The 22,072-nt window shown below is 42.2% G+C and overlaps 1 protein-coding gene across 1 annotated transcript; it reads left to right on the plus strand.

Moving 5' to 3' along the window:
• Positions 1 to 8,352: 8,352 nt before the first annotated feature.
• On the plus strand, positions 8,353 to 21,684 carry LOC132452676 (endophilin-B1-like). The gene is made up of 9 exons (XM_060045398.1): positions 8,353 to 8,562; positions 9,603 to 9,744; positions 10,567 to 10,695; positions 12,299 to 12,432; positions 14,615 to 14,707; positions 16,422 to 16,511; positions 16,914 to 17,014; positions 19,852 to 20,086; positions 20,303 to 21,684. Exons 1-9 carry the CDS (start codon positions 8,500 to 8,502, stop codon positions 20,408 to 20,410), a joined length of 1,095 nt encoding a protein of 364 aa, XP_059901381.1. The 5' UTR covers positions 8,353 to 8,499; the 3' UTR covers positions 20,411 to 21,684.
• The last annotated feature ends 388 nt before the right edge of the window (positions 21,685 to 22,072 follow it).

Consider the following 22,072-nt stretch of genomic DNA (forward strand, 5'->3'; position numbering starts at 1 on the left):
TTCTGAAGAAGCCTGCTTTACGTAGCATTGGAGTACAAATATTGTGCAAAATGCTCATGTAATTGCACTAGCACTAGTAACCTGTAGATTAGCTTAGTTTAACGTCATTCCGTGCTGTCTCTGTCAAATGTGTGGGTTACTTTAAGTCCACAAGGCCCTCTGGTAAACCACGTTGGAACACCCCTGGACAAGGTGATTAGTCACTGGGTGTGTGCTAAAGTTTTGTTCCATTTTTCACTAGTTGGTTAAGGTTTGGTAGAATTGTTTGGATGCTAGCGACGTGATGGCGTATGTACAAGAGCCTACCGTGGCCAGGCCACAGTTGCGACAGTCACGGCCAGATGGCCTAGTGTGAGTGCAACCTTGATTGCATTTGTATACTGTTTACCATTGTGAACCTTGCAATTCTAGTTGCATATTTGTACACGCAAGCTTGTCCATTTCTATCGCCATCACTAACACTAGCTTCAGCATTTCCTTGTAGGCCATTAGCTGACTTGTGTATTGGAGCGATGATTTGGGTATTTTAAGATGCTTGAAAACCTAAAATAAAGCAAAATGCGTGTCTGGTGTGCAAGAGCCAATTTGTTGGCTTGCAGTAGTCGAGGAGTTGCCGTAGGTCGTAAGCCATCTGGAGGTTGTGGCAATGGAGGCTTGTGGTAGATCTGCCATCCAAGAAAGGTTAATTCTTCTGAAGCATGATTAATAGTTTAGTAAATTGAATCTATTCATATAGAACTATAAAATCCAAGACTGCAGCAACTTGGATCGCAATATGTGGAAAAAAAAAGTAAACTATAAAACTATGTGGAAAGTAAACTGTGGAAAGAAACTATAAAAACTACAAAAAACTACAAAATGACTATTAATGCAGGCTATGTGGAAAATGTGCCGACTTTGGCTCAGCCTGGCTCCGCCTCTTCCGCTACGTAGCTAAGATGGCTGCCGTTGAGTACGGGGAGTGTCCTTCGATCCACACTTCAGGATTAGCCCGCTTGAGTACGGCATCCGGGTCCTTGAAGTATACTTCTTTTCGCCGGATCTTACTCAAATTTTGGCTAGTAAGTACGGACAGTACGGGTATTGGAACACGGCACAGGTTTGAGCGTGTGCATGGGTTGAATTGCGTGTGTCTCACGCCGAATGCATGAGACATGAGAGCCCTGTACTTACGTGACACAAACCAGCACCGCAAACGTTCTCTCCCGCTTGAGATGACGTCTTTCTTTAGACGTCTTTTTTTTTTAGGTTCATGGGTCTGATTCGCCGATTTCCCATGCTGATATCCCCGAAGATTCTCGGCCATCTTCGACAATTTGGCTATAGATTGTCTCATTACACGCTAATTAATATAATTATAGCCTAATTATATATATAGCCTACACATATATATAGGCAATATATATAATTAGGCAATATATATATACATATAGCATTTGTGGTTTTGGCATAAACATAACTAGGGTGCACTGTACTATCTGCGCACACCCTTTCTGAAGCCTCTCTCGCGCTCTCTCTCTCTCTCTGTCCCTCCCTCTCTCTCTTTCTCTCTCTCTCGTACCGTTTTGTGGAGCACGTTAATTGTCTTAGAACACTCCCATTCAGAATGCATTGGTTTACATTTCGTTCTGTGTAACACGCAAAAAGTCGGACTATCGTGCTCTGGAACACGCTTCAATAGATTAACGTTCATGCGCAGGAGCACGCAATCGCGTGATACCGGGTTGAAATCTCGGATATGTCGTTCTCGGGGCCCCGGGAAATGTGTGTAAACATTTTAGCCTCCCTAGCTATCTCGAAAAGGTCGGAAAAGGGGCGTGACCTCCAACAGTACAGTAAATGTACATAAGACAGAGGTTAGTTTCTAGTCCCCATTTTTTGTGGGATGGAGGTGTACATTTGTGGCTTAAGGTGTGTAGACACAGCTGGCCTGTGGCCACGTTTTTGAAGTCTGGGGTCAAAAGGTCAAAAGGAGCCGGCACCACGCCGCTTATGAGATAACAAAAAGTGAATGTGTATTTCTCTCGTAATTTTTTGTCATTATTAAAGAGAAGCCTGATTCTCAGATATGCGTGTTGGATGGCTAGGGTGTAGGTCTGGGAAGAACTTCAGGCCAATATCTTGCAAGCGAGCCGCTGGGTGCAGGTGCAACGAGATGGAGCACTTGCTGAGTCATTTCCTGTAGGGCTGGAGCCACAGGTTGAAGCGTATGCGTCCTTTGAGACCCCCTTTGATATATAAGAGACCTCAAAGTACAGTTTACTTAAATGTTGTCGACCCAGTCACCTATTGCATCACTTCTTTTAGGGCTTCGGCCTCCTAATTGATCATTGTAGTATAATTGAATGCCCTCTTTCATATATATGATACCTCCACCACTGGGACGATGCAACAATTCTCCAAATCCATATGGGGAGGGGGGGGGGGTGATGCTTGTGGACAGTAGGGTTGTACACTAGACATAAATAGGAAGTAAACTCAGGAGAAGGAATGACCTCTCACAAATATATATTCAATAAATTGTTTCAAATAACCCTGCCTCGTTAAATCATTGAGCTTGGTGTTTTGCTTTCAAAAATAGGTTACAGAAGAAGTCTAAACTGCAGAAAATAAAAACATCCAAGCTGCCTTTTTTTTCCTTCAACTAAATGAGGACAAAACAGAGATAATTGTATTTGGTTCTAAAACAGAAAGGCTTAAAGTAACCCAACACCTTCACTCTCTGTCCCTGAAAACCTCAATCAAAGCCAGAAATCTAGGGGTTATCATGGATTCAGATTTACATTTTGACAGTCACATCAAATCAGTTACAAAATCGGCCTATTATCACCTTAAAAATGTAGCAAGACTTAGAGGGCTCATGTCCACCGAAGACTTACAAAAACTTGTACATGCCTTTATCACTAGTAAGCTTGATTACTGCAATGGTCTCCTTACAGGTCTCCCAAAACAAACTCTGAGGAAGCTTCAGCTTGTTCAGAATGCTGCTGCTAGAGTTCTAACAAAGACCAAAAGATTTGATCATATTACACCAATTCTGAAATCGTTACATTGGCTTCCTGTAAGTCAGAGAATTGATTTTAAAATCATGTTGCTTACCTATAAATCCCTACATGGTTTAGGCCCAAAATATTTAACTGATATGCTTCCACTACATCAGCCTTTTAGACCCCTAACTGTACGTCCACACCAGGACGCTTTGGTCGCTCACAAAGTTTCGCTGCAAATTTTTCTGTTCGCTTTGGTCGCTTTGGTCGCTCATGACGTACAATTCAATTATGCAGACGCATTTAAAGGAGCCGTATGCGTTTAGTAGGCCCTACAGACAGCCATATCAAATAGTGAACTCTCCCATACACCTTGGCCATATTGCCGAGACGGTTTTGCTTGTTCGATAAAGTGCTTCGACAACAAGTAGGACAGTGATTCCCCCCAATATAAAAAAAAATCCTAAAATGTAGGCTAATTACAACCGAGAACAAAAAACCCTGCGTGCTGTAGTAGTTGAAATATGTTTCACTGATCTGGATCTGCAAATCATGATCTGCACTCATTCGTCGCATTCAAAACAAATTAAACACATTAGCGCACATGGCTAATTTGCATACGTGCACAGGACTGGTTGGCTCCGCAAGGCAAATAATGGAACATATCTATCTATCTAGGTCTTTCTGTCTATCTATCTATCAACGCGTGTCTAGTTTTAATGTGATGTATTGTGTGTATGTCCAGTCAGACTTGTTCTGTGTGGTCTTGTAGGCTACTGTCCTGTGTGGGCCGAACCACCTAAATGGATTCCCGACGATTTGTGTCGTTTGGTATTAATAAAGACTTGACTAGGCTATCTATCTAGACTATTTAATTAACAATTATTCACCTCAGGCTCCGTGAATAGTGGGGAATAGAGGGATAAAAGACAAGAGATATATCCCTTGTCATTTATCCCTCGTCTTGTCGATTAGTTTGTTTATGTGACGATTTCAAAAACTTTTTTGGTTTTGTTTAAAGCATGCTACACGCGATTGGTTGGTTAGATTGGTGGCATGTAGAGCAAATTAAAATGAGTCCCGCTTAAATACGAACGTTCTAGATGTAGCCTATAAATACTCCCGCTTATCATCACTTGATATCCAAACCACTATGGCGTTTCGATCTCTGAACTGAAAAAGGGTGGGTTCGTACAACACCGGGTGCCCAGTTACAGCCGCGATTAATACTTCAGCCGACATTTTGTTCAGTGAGTGAATAAAGGTAGGTAGGAACCAAAGTGCCTGCCGATGTTCCCTGGGATCCACGCAAGCGAAGAGCGTCTACATTCCGATTGGCTGTCAGTGTTTGGCCGCTGAAGCGAATAATAGTCATTTGCATAAAGTTAAAAAGTTTTTGACGCTCTGGTCGCTCAACTTTGGCCGCTGGTAGCGTTGGTCGCTTTGGTCGCTTTGGTCGCTCTTGCCCATAGAAAGTGAATGACTTCCGGCGATTTGGTCGCTCAATTCGCTTCTGGTGTGGACGGACAGTAAGAAGCTCCGAGACCAATTTGTTAATTATCCCCAGAGTAAACACAAAACATGGGAAAGCAGGATTTAGTTACTACGCAACAAATAGCTGGAATAAACTCCCAGAGGATTTAAGACTTGCCCCAACTCTGAGCACCTTTAAAACAAGACTGAAGACTTTTATGTTTGCTATAGCTTTCTGCTAAACAACTTTGCCTTTATTTTCTATTTTAATACTAAAATGCCTTTTTAACTTTCTATTTTTGCATATGTTTTTCTTTTACTTGCCTATTATTTTATTTCATTGTATGACACTGTTTATATGTGAAGCACTTTGAGTCTGCCTTGTGTATGAAAAGTGCTATATAAATAAAGTTGCCTTGCCTTGCCTTGCCTTGCCTTTTAAGGATACCTTGGAATATCTGTCTATTTTCGGACCCTAGTTTACGACAAAAACAACACAATGGACGGCAGCTCCTTTGCCGCGTGGTTTTTAGAGCCATGTAAGGATTAGAGGGGCTGGTTGATAGCAACCACCATAGCAACCATGACGGTCAAGTGACTGGATGCAGCCCCGTTGAAAAAAATAGAATACCACCCTACACACTGAGGAGAATAATGATATTTAAATTATTATGACCATGAAGTCTTTATTTGCATGGGTTTACATTTCGTTCTGTGTAGCATGGAAAAATCTGAGAAACACTCCCATTCAGAATGCATTGGTTTACATTTCGTTCTTTGGAGCACAGTTATTTTTATTTATTTATTTTCAGTTTTTGTGGAGGTGCTTCAAAGATGCTAATTTTTCTGCAATAATCCAAAATCCAATGGAAAAACCCGTTGGCTTTTTGTCAAGGGAAACCCAGGTCGACGCTCACTTCCGGGTTGGCCAACATACGTCATCCCTCCACCACTCTATACTGTAAAAACACATGTTCAAGTTGAATGATAATGAATGAATCTATTCATGCTATTCATGACAATTATTTTGGCCATGGTGGATCCAGATCTGTTCCGGAGCATTTCTGCACCTCGGGCAACAGCGCAGGGTTGCCAGGTCCTGCCTGCAAAAAACGTCCTGCCCACATACCGTTCAAAATCCACCCAAAATGTCCTAGAAGCAGCCCAAGTTGTTGTTTTAGCAGCGAAGTGTGTGTGTGTGTGTGTGTTTGTGTGTGTGTGTGTGTGTGTGTGTGTGTGTGTGTGTGTGTGTGTGTGTGTACGCTATTTTATGTTGAAATGCAACGTAATCCAGTGTTCACGAAAACGTACACTGTCAACGTATGCTTTTGGCGACAGGGTTGGCTCTCAGATAAACGTGTTTCACGTCACAGGGTTTGGGAGGAAGGGGCGGGCCTTCTGAGAGGGGGTTCCGGGGGTTTCTTTCTGGGCGGGAGTTTTGGTTGTTGTAGTTTTCCGGTGGAGCTGTGCCTGCCTGTCCGATTGTGGAATCCAATAAACCTGCTATCAAGCTTACTTCGCTCAATACCTCGCCTGTGGTTATTACAATATCATTAAAAGTTACATAAAGTAACGGTTTAATAACACAAACGCAAGAAACACGTGAGCTGCTAGTTTAGCGAAAGCAGCGTCCCTAGCAACCTGACGTCGTTGAAACATGCGAGCGAGACGATTAAATCTTCCTAATAACTATAAAACTAAAGATCAGACACAATCACTGACTGAAGATTATGCAAGTAAAAAGTATATTTCTCGCTAGAAATGTTATTAGAAACACGTTTAACAGTGAATCGATCCTAAAATATTGCATTTCCCATTCAGATAATAAAGATTAATAAAGATCATACACATGCACTGATTGAAGATTATTCAAGGAAAAAGTAAATTTCTCACTAGAAATGTCATCAGAAACACGTATAATGGTGAATCTGTCAAACAAATCAATCGACAATAGTTGCATAACGTGACGGCATCACCGTTGATAGACATTGATTTCCTTTCGTCTATATCCGACGGTGAGGGATTAACATGAATGTCTATCTGGCGTTGAAAAACGACGAAAAAGGTACCCATTTTTCATCGGAAATTGACGCCAGGGATCCTTGGCCATGCGTCACACATTTGACGAGTAGGGAGTGAGACTGTGTTGACACTACACGTGAGCACTCCAAAAATAAACAAGATACAACTTTTTGTCTGAATTTATTTTTTATTCTACTTCATTTAAGAATGCTTGATTCTGATTGGCTGGGAGTAGGGCATTAAACCGGCAGGTTGCCCGCTGATTTGTCGGTTCTACTTGCTGCTGACTGAGCACAGCGTCATCAAATAGTAGATCAATAGATCAAATACCGTCCACAAGCTCGGCCGGCTTGTGGACGGTATCCTTTCACGGGCCGGGCATATCAAACTGTTTATTGCCCTGCCTTGAGGTGATTATTCCATTAATTCTACTTCTTGCTTGCCAACATAATAAAACAATTCAAATACTTTAATAATTATGCTTTTTCTTATTCGTATGCCATGCTAATTAAATGTATACTCTTTTTGAGTTCATCTTCCTCAAAAAGTAGTCCCCTTTTATTACGATCAATCAAACAAGCATTCCTCATCATCTGTCAGATCTCGGAAACGGGTACCCTTGGCCTTGTCTTTTGCTTTTGTCGTTCCGTCGTCCTCGTCGCTCTTTAACCAGTCCTCAAATGTCTTCCCTACTCCAAATACATTCAAATTGACAATGAATTCGTCCATTTTGTAGCTAATAGTTTAGATAGCAACCACACAAGGCTGCATCTGATTACTAGTTTAATAACGTAGTTGCTACATTTTATATCGCTAGCGAAACTATGTATCGAGTCTATCGACTGACCCTCTTATATCGATTTCTGATGCATTTTAGAAAATTTTAAACAAGGTTTATTTTTACAATGGATCTGTTTGGCATGTTTTACAATCGCCAAAAGAAATAGCCAATCCCTCCCATGTTTGAAATTTCTGTGATAGAAAAAAATACAAGCGGCGTATTGATCTACTATTGGATGACACTGTGATCAGTCAGCTGCAAGTACAACCGACAAGTCAGCGGGCAACCTACCGGGTTGCCCTCCTCCCAGCCAATCAGAATCAAGCATTCTTAAACATGTAGAATAATACATTGTATTGCACGCACAGCAAGACCGTGCAATGCATTAATTGGTGACCGGAATAAAGTTGTAATGTAATCCAGTGTGTAAGAGCATTTAAAATCGACATTAAAATGACGAACATGGTACAAATACAATGAAAATAAATCTCTTTACGGGCTCAGCCATTTTTGTTGTCGAGTCGTACGGTCAGCATCACTGAACTCTGTATATTCTCATAATCCCGAGTGGGACCGACAAAAGGGGTCTGGAGATTTCCCCACTTGCAACTCGGCTGGTGTACGGGGCATCTCGATCACACCATTATATCCTGTCCTGTGCAGGGTATCAACGCAGCTTTTGATAGGTCGTCTGAAATATACCAGAAGAAGAAAAGTCCATATGGGCCGATATGCAAGTGACTGAATTAGGGGTAAATATATGCATTTAATTTTGATAATAGGTTATTATCACGGTATCAGGCCGATTTTTCTAATCTCAAAAGATTATGAGTGGTGTTGCTTCAAGCTGCATACTTTCGTCAAATAACCGGAGATTCATGTCTACAATATATATATTTTTTTTTTATCATTTAGATATATACATAATAGGCCTACATATTTATCCATCGCTGCTCCGTGGTCGGCTGGGCGGGGCTGACTGGTTGGCGGGGCGGGGCTGACAGTATCTCGCTGCTGTTGGAATCAGTGTTGCCAGATTGGGCAGTTTTTAGTCTTTACTTGGGCTGGAAATAGCCAATCCGATCTGGCAACACTGGTCCTCGATCAACAGCTGGGTGGTGGAACTCCTCCCCGGCTGAAAGTGGCTTCAATGACATCGGGTATCGGAATGGCCGTATAATCTCTGCAAATCAACAAGACGTCACCTTTTATTTTTGTACTGTAACAAGGCCTATCATGGATTTCAACGTTAAAAGACTCGCAGCAGATGCCGGAACCTTTTTAAGTCGTGCCGTACAAGTAAGTATGGATTGTGTTTGTTAATTTAATTGGCTAATCATGTTAGCTCCTAGCCCAGCTCGGGCGTTACATGGAGTTAGCATTAGCTTGGTAAAAGTTATACGTCCACTTGTGAATTGTGAATCGGATATTTTCCCCAGCGATCAGGGTAATACCAATAGACTGATATAAACACAATGTACTATAATGTAGCTGTTTGTACCCCACATACACTTTGGCGAGTGAAACAGTTCTCCTAAATACTTTGGAGTCGTAAAGACCACCATTAGCGCTCTGATATGTCTCTTAAAGGTACAGTACTGTGTATAATGAAGTGACGTCCTAAAGAATGGGCTGGCGGAGAACTAATATAATCTCCATTAGTATGTTTTCATTGGTGTTAAATCCCATGAAAATACGGGTCGTTGTGTATTGTAACCTCAGAATGAGCACTTTATATCTACACAGTGAGCGGGTCCTTTTCCATGAGAAATACGATTGTAAGAAGGGCATTTTATCCCCATGGCTAAGACATGGGGATAGCGATATAATGCGTTATGATATAGTTCGATGCATATTAAATGCCCCACATGCCATGACGTTATACTATATGTATCCGAGAAGCCTAACTCTCAGGCATCAAGTCAAAACAACCGGCCAGCTGGACTTTCACACAGCTGTTCTAGCTGGACTAGGACACCTATACTATAGGTGTCCTAGAAAACGTAACCCTCTCTCAGACGCAGACACCAACATCAGTCACTGCACATATGGAGCTCCACACATCCACATTCTGTGGTGTTATTCTTTAAAACGTACACCAAGAGGCACCTTACCGAATATTATGCCAGAACAGGCCAAGGTGAAGGGGGTATTCAGTTGGTTACAATCTGCAACCACAGCTAATTGCTACTAAATTCTGGCCACTGGACCTTTTAATGTTTCTATAAAGGCAATACTCAAAGCCTGCTCGCTACCGTCGCCTACTGAGCTTTTAACATGGTCCTCAACAATATTTTATCATCGGTTCATAATTCTGAACTCCATCCCCATTCTCTTAGTTTACAGAGGAGAAACTTGGCCAGGCGGAGAAAACAGAGTTGGATGCACATTTGGAGAACCTTTTGGGGCGAGCTGAGTGTACCAGACAATGGACGGAGAGAATCTTGAAGCAGACAGAGGTTTTACTACAGCCAAACCCAAGTATGTAACAACTCTTACTAATGACACACGCCTCACATGACTATAGTTGTTGTTATTATTGAAGTTATGGTCAGGTTGTGTGAAGTAAGTGTATGCTTCAAATCAAGATTTGTTTTATGAACTTTTTCCATTATAGGGCTCAAGACTGTGATCATTTAACATGTGGATGCAAGGTCAGGTGTCTGAAATGGTTGAATTGTTTAAAACAAATGCTTTATCAAAATAACATTTTAAAAAGCAAAACTGCAATTTAACGCAAGTGCTGTGTGAAGGAAGTCTCAAGCTTTCGGATCCACTCTTAGTCCGAGTGCGACTTTATTTTGGCAGAGCTTGTAAAGACGAGACATCTAACTGATGAAGAAACATCCTATTAAAATATATTAATAATAAATAATAAAAAAGTCACTGATGGGTATCGGATTGGTCGATTGGTCGATTCAAAGGATCAGTGATTGTATCGGCCGACAAAAACCTGATCCTGCATCCCTTACTGCCACCAGTAGAAAATGGTATTCTTGAGCCCTGCATAACTGAATGGAAATCCTGTTATTTCCCTCTTTTGATGAGGGCCATTTGTTTGCCCTGTAATTTTCCAGTAAGAGAAGACTAGGGTGACTGTGGAGACTTCACCCTTTTAGGGGCAGTGACGTTGACTGGGTTTGTGAAGGTTTAATTAAATCACATAAAAGTCACAAATTAATTGAGATAAAGGTTACTGTAGCTCTGTAGAGTTCAATGCTGTCTGCCTGCGTCCCGGGAACGGCGCCCCAGCGTCGTGTCATCATGTGACCACATAATTTAGTTCTCTCCCCTCCCTCCCAGATGTCCGGCTGGAGGAATTTCTGTACGAGAAGCTGGAAAAGAAAGCCCCCACGCGGATGAACAACCACGAGCTACTGGGCCAGTCCATGATGGAGTCTGGGAATGAGTTTAGCCCCGGGACTGCCTACGGTCAGTTGATTTACACAATGATGTGCCCAATCTATCTGGAGCCAGTGTGAGAGCGTCTTGTCAGTGGTATTATTCTCTGTAGCAAGTAGTACTCTTTGTAAATCGTGTCAAGATGAATGTATGGATTTTATTACGGTATTGGATGGCACGAAAAAGTAACAAACATGAGTTAATCTCAACTCTTTGCCCAACCCTATTTGTGAGCGAACCCTCCGTCGTATTATTATTTATTATTATTATTATCATATTCTGGCCTTCAGGTCATGCCGTCATCCCATTGAAAACCTTTCAGTAGAAGGTAAAATGATTCTTACCTTTTTTCCAAGGTCATAAAGGGCTATTGAGTGTATGCTGCGGATCTGCACGTATGTCCTTTTGTTGCCCAGCAGTTGGTTTATTCAAGTTGAACCATAAAATGTCGCCAAAAAGTCCAATCATGATTTGTTGGCTGGCCTCCTCCCTGCCATCACAGCTGTTGGTATCAGTTTGTTGTATCAATGCATGCAACACTTACAAAAGCGATCCATCAACCTTAAGTCAAGCGTTTACCAAAACATCGAATGACGCGTCTATAAATGTGGAGATATTTTATGGATTTCAAAGTTTTTCACATCAGATAAAACCCGCTAGCCAACAGAGGGACATACTTGCAGATCCATAGTTAACCCCCTACATACCTTGTTGCAATCCAGGAAAGGAGGCATAACTGACATTTACCTTTTAGATAGATAGATAGATAGATAGATAGATAAATACTTTAATAATCCCAGAGGGAAATTATTTTTGTCACGAACTCCAGATATACATACACAAATACACAAATAAATAAATAAATATTAAGAATAAAATATAACATATATATATCCATATCCATATATATCCATACACACACACACATATATATATATATATATATATATATATATGTATATATACATACATACAACATAAATACACATACATGCACAAAAGATAAAACCTAAGAAAAACAAAAATATACAAATAAATTTTTTTTTAAGGACAATATAAATATATATACAACACCATATATACACATACATATATATATATACATATACATACATATACATACATACATACATATATACACATATATACATACATACATATACACATACATACATATACACATATATATATACATATACATACATATACATACATACATACATACATACACAAAAGACAGCACTGTACAAAAAGAATTGTACAGTATTGTGCAAAAGGTGCAAGAATTATAGTCCTTGTTTGAGGTCAGAGATTACAGAGAGGGACGGTGTCTGACATTTTACCAACGGTTTTAAGTGGGATGAGAGTACAAACAGGATGGAGTATGATGTTACGCCGGTGTGATGGGTCACAAATATCTCAGCATATATATGAATATATGAATATCTGCATCATCAAAAGTAACAATGAATTGTTTTTAAAAAGCTGTAATTTAAGATGTAATTTGTTGAACATATGGGGGGTAAAAAACCTTGAATTTATTATGTTATTTTGAAAGTGATAATTCTGATTAATTAAATTGAAACAATTCCCAGCCCTACTTCAGACGGTCTGATCCTTTTGACTCGTACAGGAAACGCTCTGATCAAGTGTGGAGAGACGGAGAAGCAGATTGGCGGCGCTGAGCGCGAGTTCATCCAGAGCTCGGCCATCAACTTCCTGACCCCGTTCAGGAACTTCCTGGAGGGGGACTTCAAGACTATCCTGGTGAGGAGAAGGAGAGGGACATAATCTACACATAGCGAAAACATATTGAAATTCATGCAAGTCTTTCTCTTGTTTTGCCAGAATCACTGGCCAGACATACTATTCTGCTACCCTCAGCAGGAGTTAGGACTCCAAGCCCAAACATTGTGGGTTCAAACTATGCACCGATACCAGTACTCGCACCCAGGCCCGATACAGTGCTCGTCTACTCTCCAATACAGCCAACCGATGCCACCAAAACCATTTTTCATTTGTCCATTATGGTCGTCAACATAGTAATCTGCAATTTATCACTGTGACGACTGGGAATGCAGGTGGCGTCACGGCCTAGGGGAACCGTTGACGCAGGGAGATCTGTCTGGGCAGCCGACGCCCACGGCATCCGAGAGAAAGTTGAGCTTTCGGAAACTTATTTTATACTGGTGCGGCGTGGGTGGAAGGGGATTTATTGAACACTCTCATCTGAGGGTTAGGCTTCCCGGACACGTATAGTATATCGCTACTGTGTGAGGCGCACGTCAAATACAACATCCCTCGTTATAACGCTCATACACTGCAAAGGTACTCAAAAGGTATAACAAAGTTGCTGTGGGCCGTGACCACGTTGACAACACAGCCGCACTTTCCTAGAATTCCCAAAATGCTTTTGAAGATCTCAACACATCGGCCTTGCCTAAAGGAAAGAGACGTTTTTATCCTGACTGCTAAAATTTTGTGTTGGTCATACTAAAGAATGATTTATTGCTTTTTTAGTGAATAATAAAGAACCTAAGGAACTGAATAAATAGAAAAACATGCATATTAAATTGAAATCGCAATATTGGTCAAAATAATAGATTATTCGTTTATTTCCCCAAATCATTAAGCCCTAAATGGTATTATTAAATACTTGTATCGCTACTCAGTGTCGGCAACTACCCAAATGCAAGCACTTGTAATTGGTCTGAGAAAAAGCGCAATCAGTGCATCCCTAGTTCAAGGCCCAAACATCTCCCTGTAGCAATCCCTGGGAAAGAAGCCATACCCTACCTGCTCATTCATGATTTAAAACAACATCTACATCAACATCTTACTGATGGCGGGTTGTACTTCCTGCACCCTACATTCTCTCCAGCCCATTCTACCTGCTGAATCATCTTTTATCTTGGTCATAGATGATAAAAAAAATTCTCATGGAAACGGTGAATAGTTTTGGCAGTTTTATGCTCTTTCGGTTGTGTGCTTCTGTGTTCCCTTGAAAGGAAGTTGGCTTATAAAGCTTTGCTTCATAAGCTCCCCCAGTTATGTCATGTGTCCTGTGATGCCGTGGTCATTTGCCAACGTGAAACTCTTCATTAACTTCTTTCCAAAGTGTCTTCTACAGTGAACATGTGATTCCAGTTACGTTCAATAATGGGTGAATTTATTCCATGCAAGCAGTGCAGCGTGGTAAATGTCTGTCATAAGGATAGTACAGATTGAATTGAATTAATACTACTACTTGGAGAATTTAACAAGGTCATGGTGCTGATATTGCCATGAAACCTACAATGAAAATACTTTACATACTTTGTATTAGGTTGTTAATTGGTATTACTAAGCATTTTGAGGTTTTTAAATTCTTGCTGCCGTAAAGATAAATGCTTGTATAAGACTTCATCGCATTGTCCCTCGCGGAGACCGCCTTTATTTTCAAAGCAAGCGTTGGAATTTTAGTTACTATATAAGTACCAATGGTTTTTGGTAATTATTTTGTAATTAATTATGATTAAAAATGATTTCTAATTATGGAGAGATGTGTTTCCAACTGTCACAGCACTTTTCATGCGAGATTCGGCAAATCAACATCTTCAGTAGCCTTTGCTTACTGTAAATGGAGTTAGATTAGGATCTTACAGTACTAAAACTCTTGAGTCCTTTCAACATGGTGGAGTATCGACAGCAAAACATCCTATGGCTCATTCTGATGTACAGGCAAGCCCTATAAGCAGTTCTATGATCTCATCCCGATGCTTAATGAAGTAAAATAGAAAACAATTAGAATTATGTTTGGGTGTAGTGACTTGTCTAGTCTGTATAATGTAGTTCACAATGTTTTTCCAAAATGGAAGAGTTATCCTTAAAGAGGGCATTTAATCGTTTTTTCAAAATATATTTTTAATTTGTAATCGCTTAATTGAGGACCCCTTTGTGTGTATTTCAGAAAGAACGAAAGCTGCTTCAGGTCAAACGTTTGGACCTAGACGCGGCCAAAACAAAGCTGAAGAAAGCCAGGATGACCGACGCTAGAGCTCTGGTACACACACACACACACACACACGCACAAGCACACAAACACACCCTTTCTATCCGACCGATATCATGTTCCGGGCAGATAGTGTGTATAAATTTTTGTCATGTAACGTAATTTCATTCTAATTAAATTCTAATACAAATACACCATTGAGGCAATATAAGGCGGATTAATCAGACTTTCAATATGTGTAAATTGGTGGAAAAATTGTATTTTTTCATAGCAAAAGTTTGCATTAAAAAACCAGTACTCGTTAAGAATCAGACCTTGAATTCAAAGTATTTTTTTTTATTTGATTTGTGAATTAAATTAATTCTAAGGATGAATTTGGCCTGCCGTCTTTTTTTATTTTTGCAGACAACAATCCCTCATCCAGCGCATGTTTCATTCAGAGTGCACAGACAGGAGGGGCTATTCACAGATGGTCCATTGCCATTGTGTGTCTGAGAGAGAGCCAATCAATGTGTTCAATGAAATAAGATTAGCCCATTTTGAAGAAATTGTCAAGGTATGGGAAACCAAACAAAGCGGATGGTGTCGTTCCCTTGTACTGATTAAACAACGAGTGCAATACAACTGTCCAAGTGAAGTCAATGTCTGTGAAAAACGGCATTAGCTTGTTTGCTGGCATGAGCCACTTGATGAAGTAACGCATAAGCTAGATCGCGGTTGATATATCGCACTGTTATTGCGTGTCTCCCTGGATGTTGGGGGATTAAGGGCATATTACGTCATTGACATGTAACCAAATGTAAAGGAGCCTTACTGAACAATGGTGGAAACATTTTGGATAATGTAGGAACACAACTCGGCAAATTATAAATAAATAGTCGTTAGTAGTTGTTTTCATGTTCCCGTGTGACCTTTTTTAAGACTTTTTTAAGGGATGGTGCCTTTCATTTGCATTAATTTAAAATGTAGGCATGTGGTTATTCTGTGTAGACCTTATTTTTATAGAATTTACAGAACATATTTTGTGATATACATAGTTATCGAGATATAATCTGACCATGTAATGATAGGGTTATACAGACAGATAGTGGCAGGCTTTGCTGTGGTTGGGCAACAGCTGTGACTATTTAACATTTTTGTTGTCATTGTGTAAAAAAACAACAACCTTGCAATGCAGCAGATGTCAGCAAGAGGAAGTGACAGAGGTGAGTGGGCGGAAAGGGCAGGGGAGGGTGTGTTTTGAACCTTACTCGGACACACACACGTATACACATAATGGCAGCGGTACCAGTGGTGTCAACAGCTGCTAGCTCATACTTCTTGTGTGCGTCATTGACTTGACAAAGAACTGGAATAGTCATATTCATTAGAATAGACAAATGTCGTCTAAGAAGTGTGAAAGCCTGGCCATTGTCCTTGTTCCCCTTCTGCTGCTTAACAGGGCCGTTTTGTGTTTATCACGCCTTGGTCAAGAACATTTCCAATCCCAGGCCTTGCATTGAGTCGTGTTGCTCAATGTGAGGAAGCGGAGCAGGCCCGTGTGTTGTGTTTGAGTCACGCTGCATGGCTGTAGCGCATGTGTCTATGCCACAGCTTACTCCTCCTCAATGTACACATGCTAATCAAAACACAACATTTTTTATGTATGTGTATTTATTGTGTGTGTATTTACATAAACTGTATGTAAATGTGCAGTGGCCAAATCCACTGTTCTTTCAATACAACTCTTCCTGCATCTCTTGTTTCGCTTTGTGGGCGTCGTCAGGCGGAGCAGGAGCTGCGCATGACGCAGAGCGAGTTCGACCGGCAGGCAGAGATCACCCGCCTGCTCTTGGAAGGTGTCAGTAGCACCCACGTACGTTACCCCCCCCCCCCCTCCCCCAGCCGGATGGGCTCCTACTCTCTATCCCCCCGTCCCCCATCTACTCTCTAACCCCCCGTCCCCTATGTTCTCTCTAACCCCCTGATCACATCTACTATTTCCTTCTTGATCAACGTTCTAGTTCAGATATTTGTTCATAGAGTAGACATCTGCTGTAGAAAAGTTCCATAATGCAGGTTCAAAAGAAGGTCTTATGTCTCTAGCTTGGTGGTACTGGAGGTTGTCTGATGAGTCGTACTCTGACCTAAACTTTTGCATCGGGTTGCCATTGCAGAACATGCCCATGAGGGGATGAGTGCTCTGTGAAAAGCCACCTGTGCATTGTACTCGCTGATGGCCACTGTTTAAAGACTGCCTACCCTGCTCACATTGCAGGCCCACCACCTGCGCTGTCTGAACGACTTTGTGGAGGCCCAGTCGACGTACTACGCACAGTGTTACCAGTACATGACGGACCTCCAAAAGCAGCTGGGCAGGTGAGACCCCGAACACACACAACCCAGGCAACACACACAACACAAGAGTAATGGTGGAGGCGGGCATCTGAATATCTCATTGGGTAAGGATGGGTCTGTATGCATGTCAGTACCTATGATTGACCCGTGTTCACCCCATACTATGACATGATATAGGCCTATGGGCATGGTATTATATATCCTCCTATAGGGCTTGTACATGATGTTACAGCGCAATGAACTCCTCCATTTCCGAAGTATAGGAGCATGAGATTTTTTTTTCCCTTTCTGAGGTTTTCTAACATTAATATGAGTTCCTCTAGCCTACTTATGCTTCCCCAGTAGCTAGAAATTTTGTTGGTTGTAAAACACTAGGCATTCTGGTCAGCCTTTGTAAAAACGAAGCTCCGACACGCCGTTTTGGAATGTTCCCCGTATGTAGTCATAAGGGGAGATGCCACCTCCCCCTTCCCAGATTATTTGGCCCGCAAATGAGCTACGGGTGTGTGTGTGTGTGTGTGTGTGTGTGTGTGTGTGTGTGTGTGTGTGTGTGTGTGTGTGTGTGTGTGTGTGTGTGTGTGTGTGTGTGTGTGTGTGTGTGTGTGTGTGTGTGTGTGTGTGTGTGTGATTACACACACTGTAACGCAAGCGTTGTACACTTGACATCTCTGTCGGCTCTTTGACATCTCTGGTATTTCCACAAGGAGACTGTAGTTGGGGTTATCTCAGCCATCGTTGAGCCCCTCTGCCCGCCGCCCGCTGCCGCGAGGCCCCACCGCCCGGCAGCGGATATGTAGGGTATTATATGATATTTAGATATAGAGCTCCAGGACTGTAACGCAAGTGTTTGTGTTTGTTTGTTATTTTGATAGCCGTTCTGCCGTTGTTGTTATTGCGCATAACATGTCGGACTCTCGTCTCTGGTATTTCCACAACGAGTGTCGTAGTGGGGGTTATCTCAGCCATGGTTGAGAAGGAATTGGGGGAAAGGAACTTTGGCTTTGACTCCCTGAAGTACATGAACCGCGACATGGAGGAGAAAGGGATTGTTGCCCTGCGAATGTCTCCCGCTTGAGCCCCGATTACCGTGGCCCGCTGCCAAGGGACCACCGCCTCGGCGCTGCCCGCTGCAGGAGGCGGTGGTGCCTCGGCAGCGGGGCTCCAGTGGGAGACAATCGCGGCAACAATCCCTTTCTCCTCCATGTCGCGGTTCAGTCTACTACAGATTGATGTGGACGTGGAAGAACCAGAGACGTCGGAGAACCTGACGCAGTCGTTTGAGATTCATAATATTGTTTGGAGGCGCACACAGCTTTTGGCTGTCATAATATATATTATAATTTATATAGATATCTATGTATAATAAGATATTATTCAGATATAGAGCTCCAGGACTCCCGTCGGAGCACCCGGGGTGTTCTAGAATATTTACAGAACACGGCCAAAGGCTGTGTGCGCCTCGCCATTGTGATACATCCACTGCAAACAGAGCGCATGGTACCGTGGCCGCAAGCTGCTCAGGGCCACACCCCCACCCTCCTCCTTGACCCGCCTCTCTCCTCCTCATTTGCATTAAAGCTACAGACACCGAAACGGCGCGTTTGGGGAAAGCTCAATGTGCAACTGGCTCGTAGTGGCTGTAATTCTGCACCACGGCTGAATTTGGGAACGTCTTCAAATACTGTGTTAGGGCCCACTTATATCTATATTAAAGCATCCATGAAGAAGCATGCCAAGAGACCTTTAATGGGAGCAGTAGTGTTTTTGTCACTGTTTAGTAATTAATCGTGAAATTATTTGTCATTATGGCACTGGTGACATTGTTGTGGTTTAAACTGCCACAGTGTTGCTCGGGCGGGACGTTGCAAAACAACGTTTTGATTAGTAAAGCTGGACAATTAATACATTTTTTGGATTAAATGGAATGTATGGTTTAGGACCATACGCTTATAACCTGGAAATTGCGGTACTGCCGCCACTTCCTCCTCGCTGAGCTCCCGTAGTTCATAGTAACGGCCCTCCTCCTCATGCGCTGATAAAAGTGAGGAGGTCGTAGCCTATAAAGGCACCACCTCCTCAGTCGTCTGGAAGCGGTTGGGTTTTGCCGTGTCCGACCTCCATCATCCCCCTAATCATCCTCCTGTATAATTTGCTTATTCATTAATTCCCGCACTCTCCACCTCAAGCTGGTGTGTGGTGAGCATTCTGCCGCAGATTGGCTTCCATGCATCACCCAAGTGGGTGCTACACTAATGGTGGTTAGTGAGGTCCCCCACTGTAAAGCGTCTTTGAGTGTCTAGAAAAGCGCTATATAAATTCAATCCATTATATTATTATTAAAGACGGTGGCAACTAAAAGCAGAGATGAGCGACCAAGCCGAGACGATGTTGCTGCAGTTGCCCAGCCCCATCAATACAACAATGCTCAGGAAAAAGTTGGTGCGTGGGGATGGTGAAGCTCCGTCTGGGCAGTGATTTACTTAAAGGTGATATATTATACCACCAGGTGTGTGTATTAGCCGTTACAAGCTGTTTTGAAAATCTGCCTCTTCTGACATCACAAGTGGGCGTGTCCACCTAGATGTCTGCTTGATAGATCAGTCTACCAGCCTGATCTATAGCAAACAGTGCTCATCTATCCGTCATACATCTAGGTGGACACGCCCACTTGTGACGTCAGAAGAGGCTGACTTTCACAACGGCTTGGTGGTATAATCACACTCACACCCAGTGGTGTATATGTCGTCTTTAATACCCGGTCTGAGGGTTGGGCTTCCCGGACATATTTTTGAGATGGATATTGGGCCAGCAAAACACCAACGTAGTTGTAATGCCATGCGTTGATCCTCCCCCTCCAGTTTCCCCTCCTCGTTCTCCAACAACAACCAGTCGCTGATGTCCGGCGCCGCCAGCATCTCGGTGCCCACCCTCCCGGTGTCGGGCCCCCTCCCCAGCCCGTCGTCGGGCCGCGCCGGCTCGGCGCTGGCCGGGGGCTTCAATGAGCTGCGGATCAGCAGCGGCAGCCGCAAGGCCCGGGTCCTGTACGACTACGACGCGGCGGGCAGCAGCGAGCTCTCCCTGCTGGCCGACGAGGTGAGGCCTGAGAGGACCGGAGGGAGGGCCCTGGGGCCGATAGGGACGCCCTGGGGCCGATAGGGACGCCAGTGGTGGTCCGGTAGTAGAGAACAGATTTGAACCTTTGGCAACTTTAGTGCATAGGATGTGGGTGGATTTATTGAAAATGTCGGTTAACCTCTGTGATGCCGTTGTCAGGATCAATAACTATGGAGCTCCTCCTTCTGTTTCCAGGTCATCACCGTGAGCAGTGTCCCCGGCATGGACTCGGACTGGCTGATGGGCGAGCGGGGCAACCAGCAAGGCAAAGTACCCATCACCTACCTGGAGCTGCTCAACTGAGCTTCTCTGGGACTCACTCGGCCATGGACGGACGGGAGAGTCGCAACGCAAGCACATTCTAACCCACCTCTCATGTATCTATGCATAGATATATTTAGATATACAGATATCTATATATGGATATGTGTGTTGCAGGGATGGGGGGTCACACTGTCGCGTCCTTTCACTCAACAATTCAATGGCCGGCCCCGCAACATCCTGTTTTTTGGCAAGTTATCACGAAAACACAAACCTTGTATTGGCAACAGGCCTCCCGGCTTTCCCCTCTTTATCAATAGATGGCCGTATTACAACGAGTGATGGGTTGGGTGAAGGGGGAGAAGTAATGGGCCCCGTTCTGTTTTATGCTGCAACAGATTGTTTCTGGATCCTGCCTTTACACATGGTGCATCCTGGTTTGAATATGTGCCATTCCTGATACGTGCCTGAATGTTTCCTGAATGCTAATTTTTTTTTAAACTTTTCTTCATGGTTTACATGCTACAACTCAGCTGGTGACCAAAAAAATATATATTTCTTTTTACGGCTAATGGTAACATTTTTGCATATTTTATTCAATATCGATCTCAAAGTGCCCCTTCTGCCAGTAGCATTAAGAGCTCAATCTTTCATGTGCCAACATTTTATATATAACGCTTCTTTGCTGAACAGCTAAATGCCTGACTTTAATTTCATCAAAGTCTTAAAAAATGCTTATTTTTTGTTCTGTAAAGAGTTTGCAAATGTATTATAAGTATCAGCCAATACTTTTTATGAATTAATTTAAAATTGATAACTTGCAATTTCAGCAATTTTGTTTCCCTTTATTGCGAAAGTGCCTCAAGTAGATCACATGTTATCTTTCATTAAGTTCTGCTTTCGGTGTAACTGATGATTATTCAGTCAATTGCATTGTCTTGACAAAACTCAATGTCTTCAAGGAGTGGAGGTGCCTTTTTTTTTTTTTACTAACAATGTTATTAAAAAAGTATTACTGGGAGACGAAGAATTAATATTATTTAGCATTTTGTATGTTTGTGTAATTTAAATTATAGAATGCAACTGTTCAAATCCATATTAAGACATGTGGTGCATTAAAGTGTGAATACCAGTATACATCTACCTTGGTTTGACCATGGTTTTTCAGCGGGTAGTTTTAGGAAGAGGCACAGCATGGCCACTAGAGGACACAGTATGAAAATAGCCAGAAAGATAAGACTCCACCTATAGACCTTAGTGGTAAACACAAACTAGTCCAATATATGCAGTATGTGACAAATAAAGATTTGAAATTAGTTTTCTGCTCTTCTGTTGTGGCTGTGTACTACGGACAACATTATTGGTGGGAAGTATGGTATGAATTCTATTGCATTCACAAGTAGGTTCCTGAAGGGAAATTAAAAACAGATGAGGCTCTTTGTGAACAGGGTGACACTGGACATTGGTGCCGTACTGGCACTAGAGGAAATACCAGGCATGAAATTGTCTGCTACATTTTAATTTTAAAATAAGACATTTAGTTAAAAATGGATGACTAGCAATAAAACAATATATTGTTTGTTCATTTTGAATGTGCCTCAACTAGATGGTGTTATTTTATCATTAATTTATGCTTTAAGATTTTTTGGTAATTTTATGTCAAATGCTTTGGCTTGGCAAGACCTCAAACGGACTGTCTTAACG

The sequence above is a fragment of the Gadus macrocephalus genome, chromosome 23 (assembly GCF_031168955.1).
Source record: "Gadus macrocephalus chromosome 23, ASM3116895v1".
Classification (NCBI taxonomy): domain Eukaryota; kingdom Metazoa; phylum Chordata; class Actinopteri; order Gadiformes; family Gadidae; genus Gadus; species Gadus macrocephalus.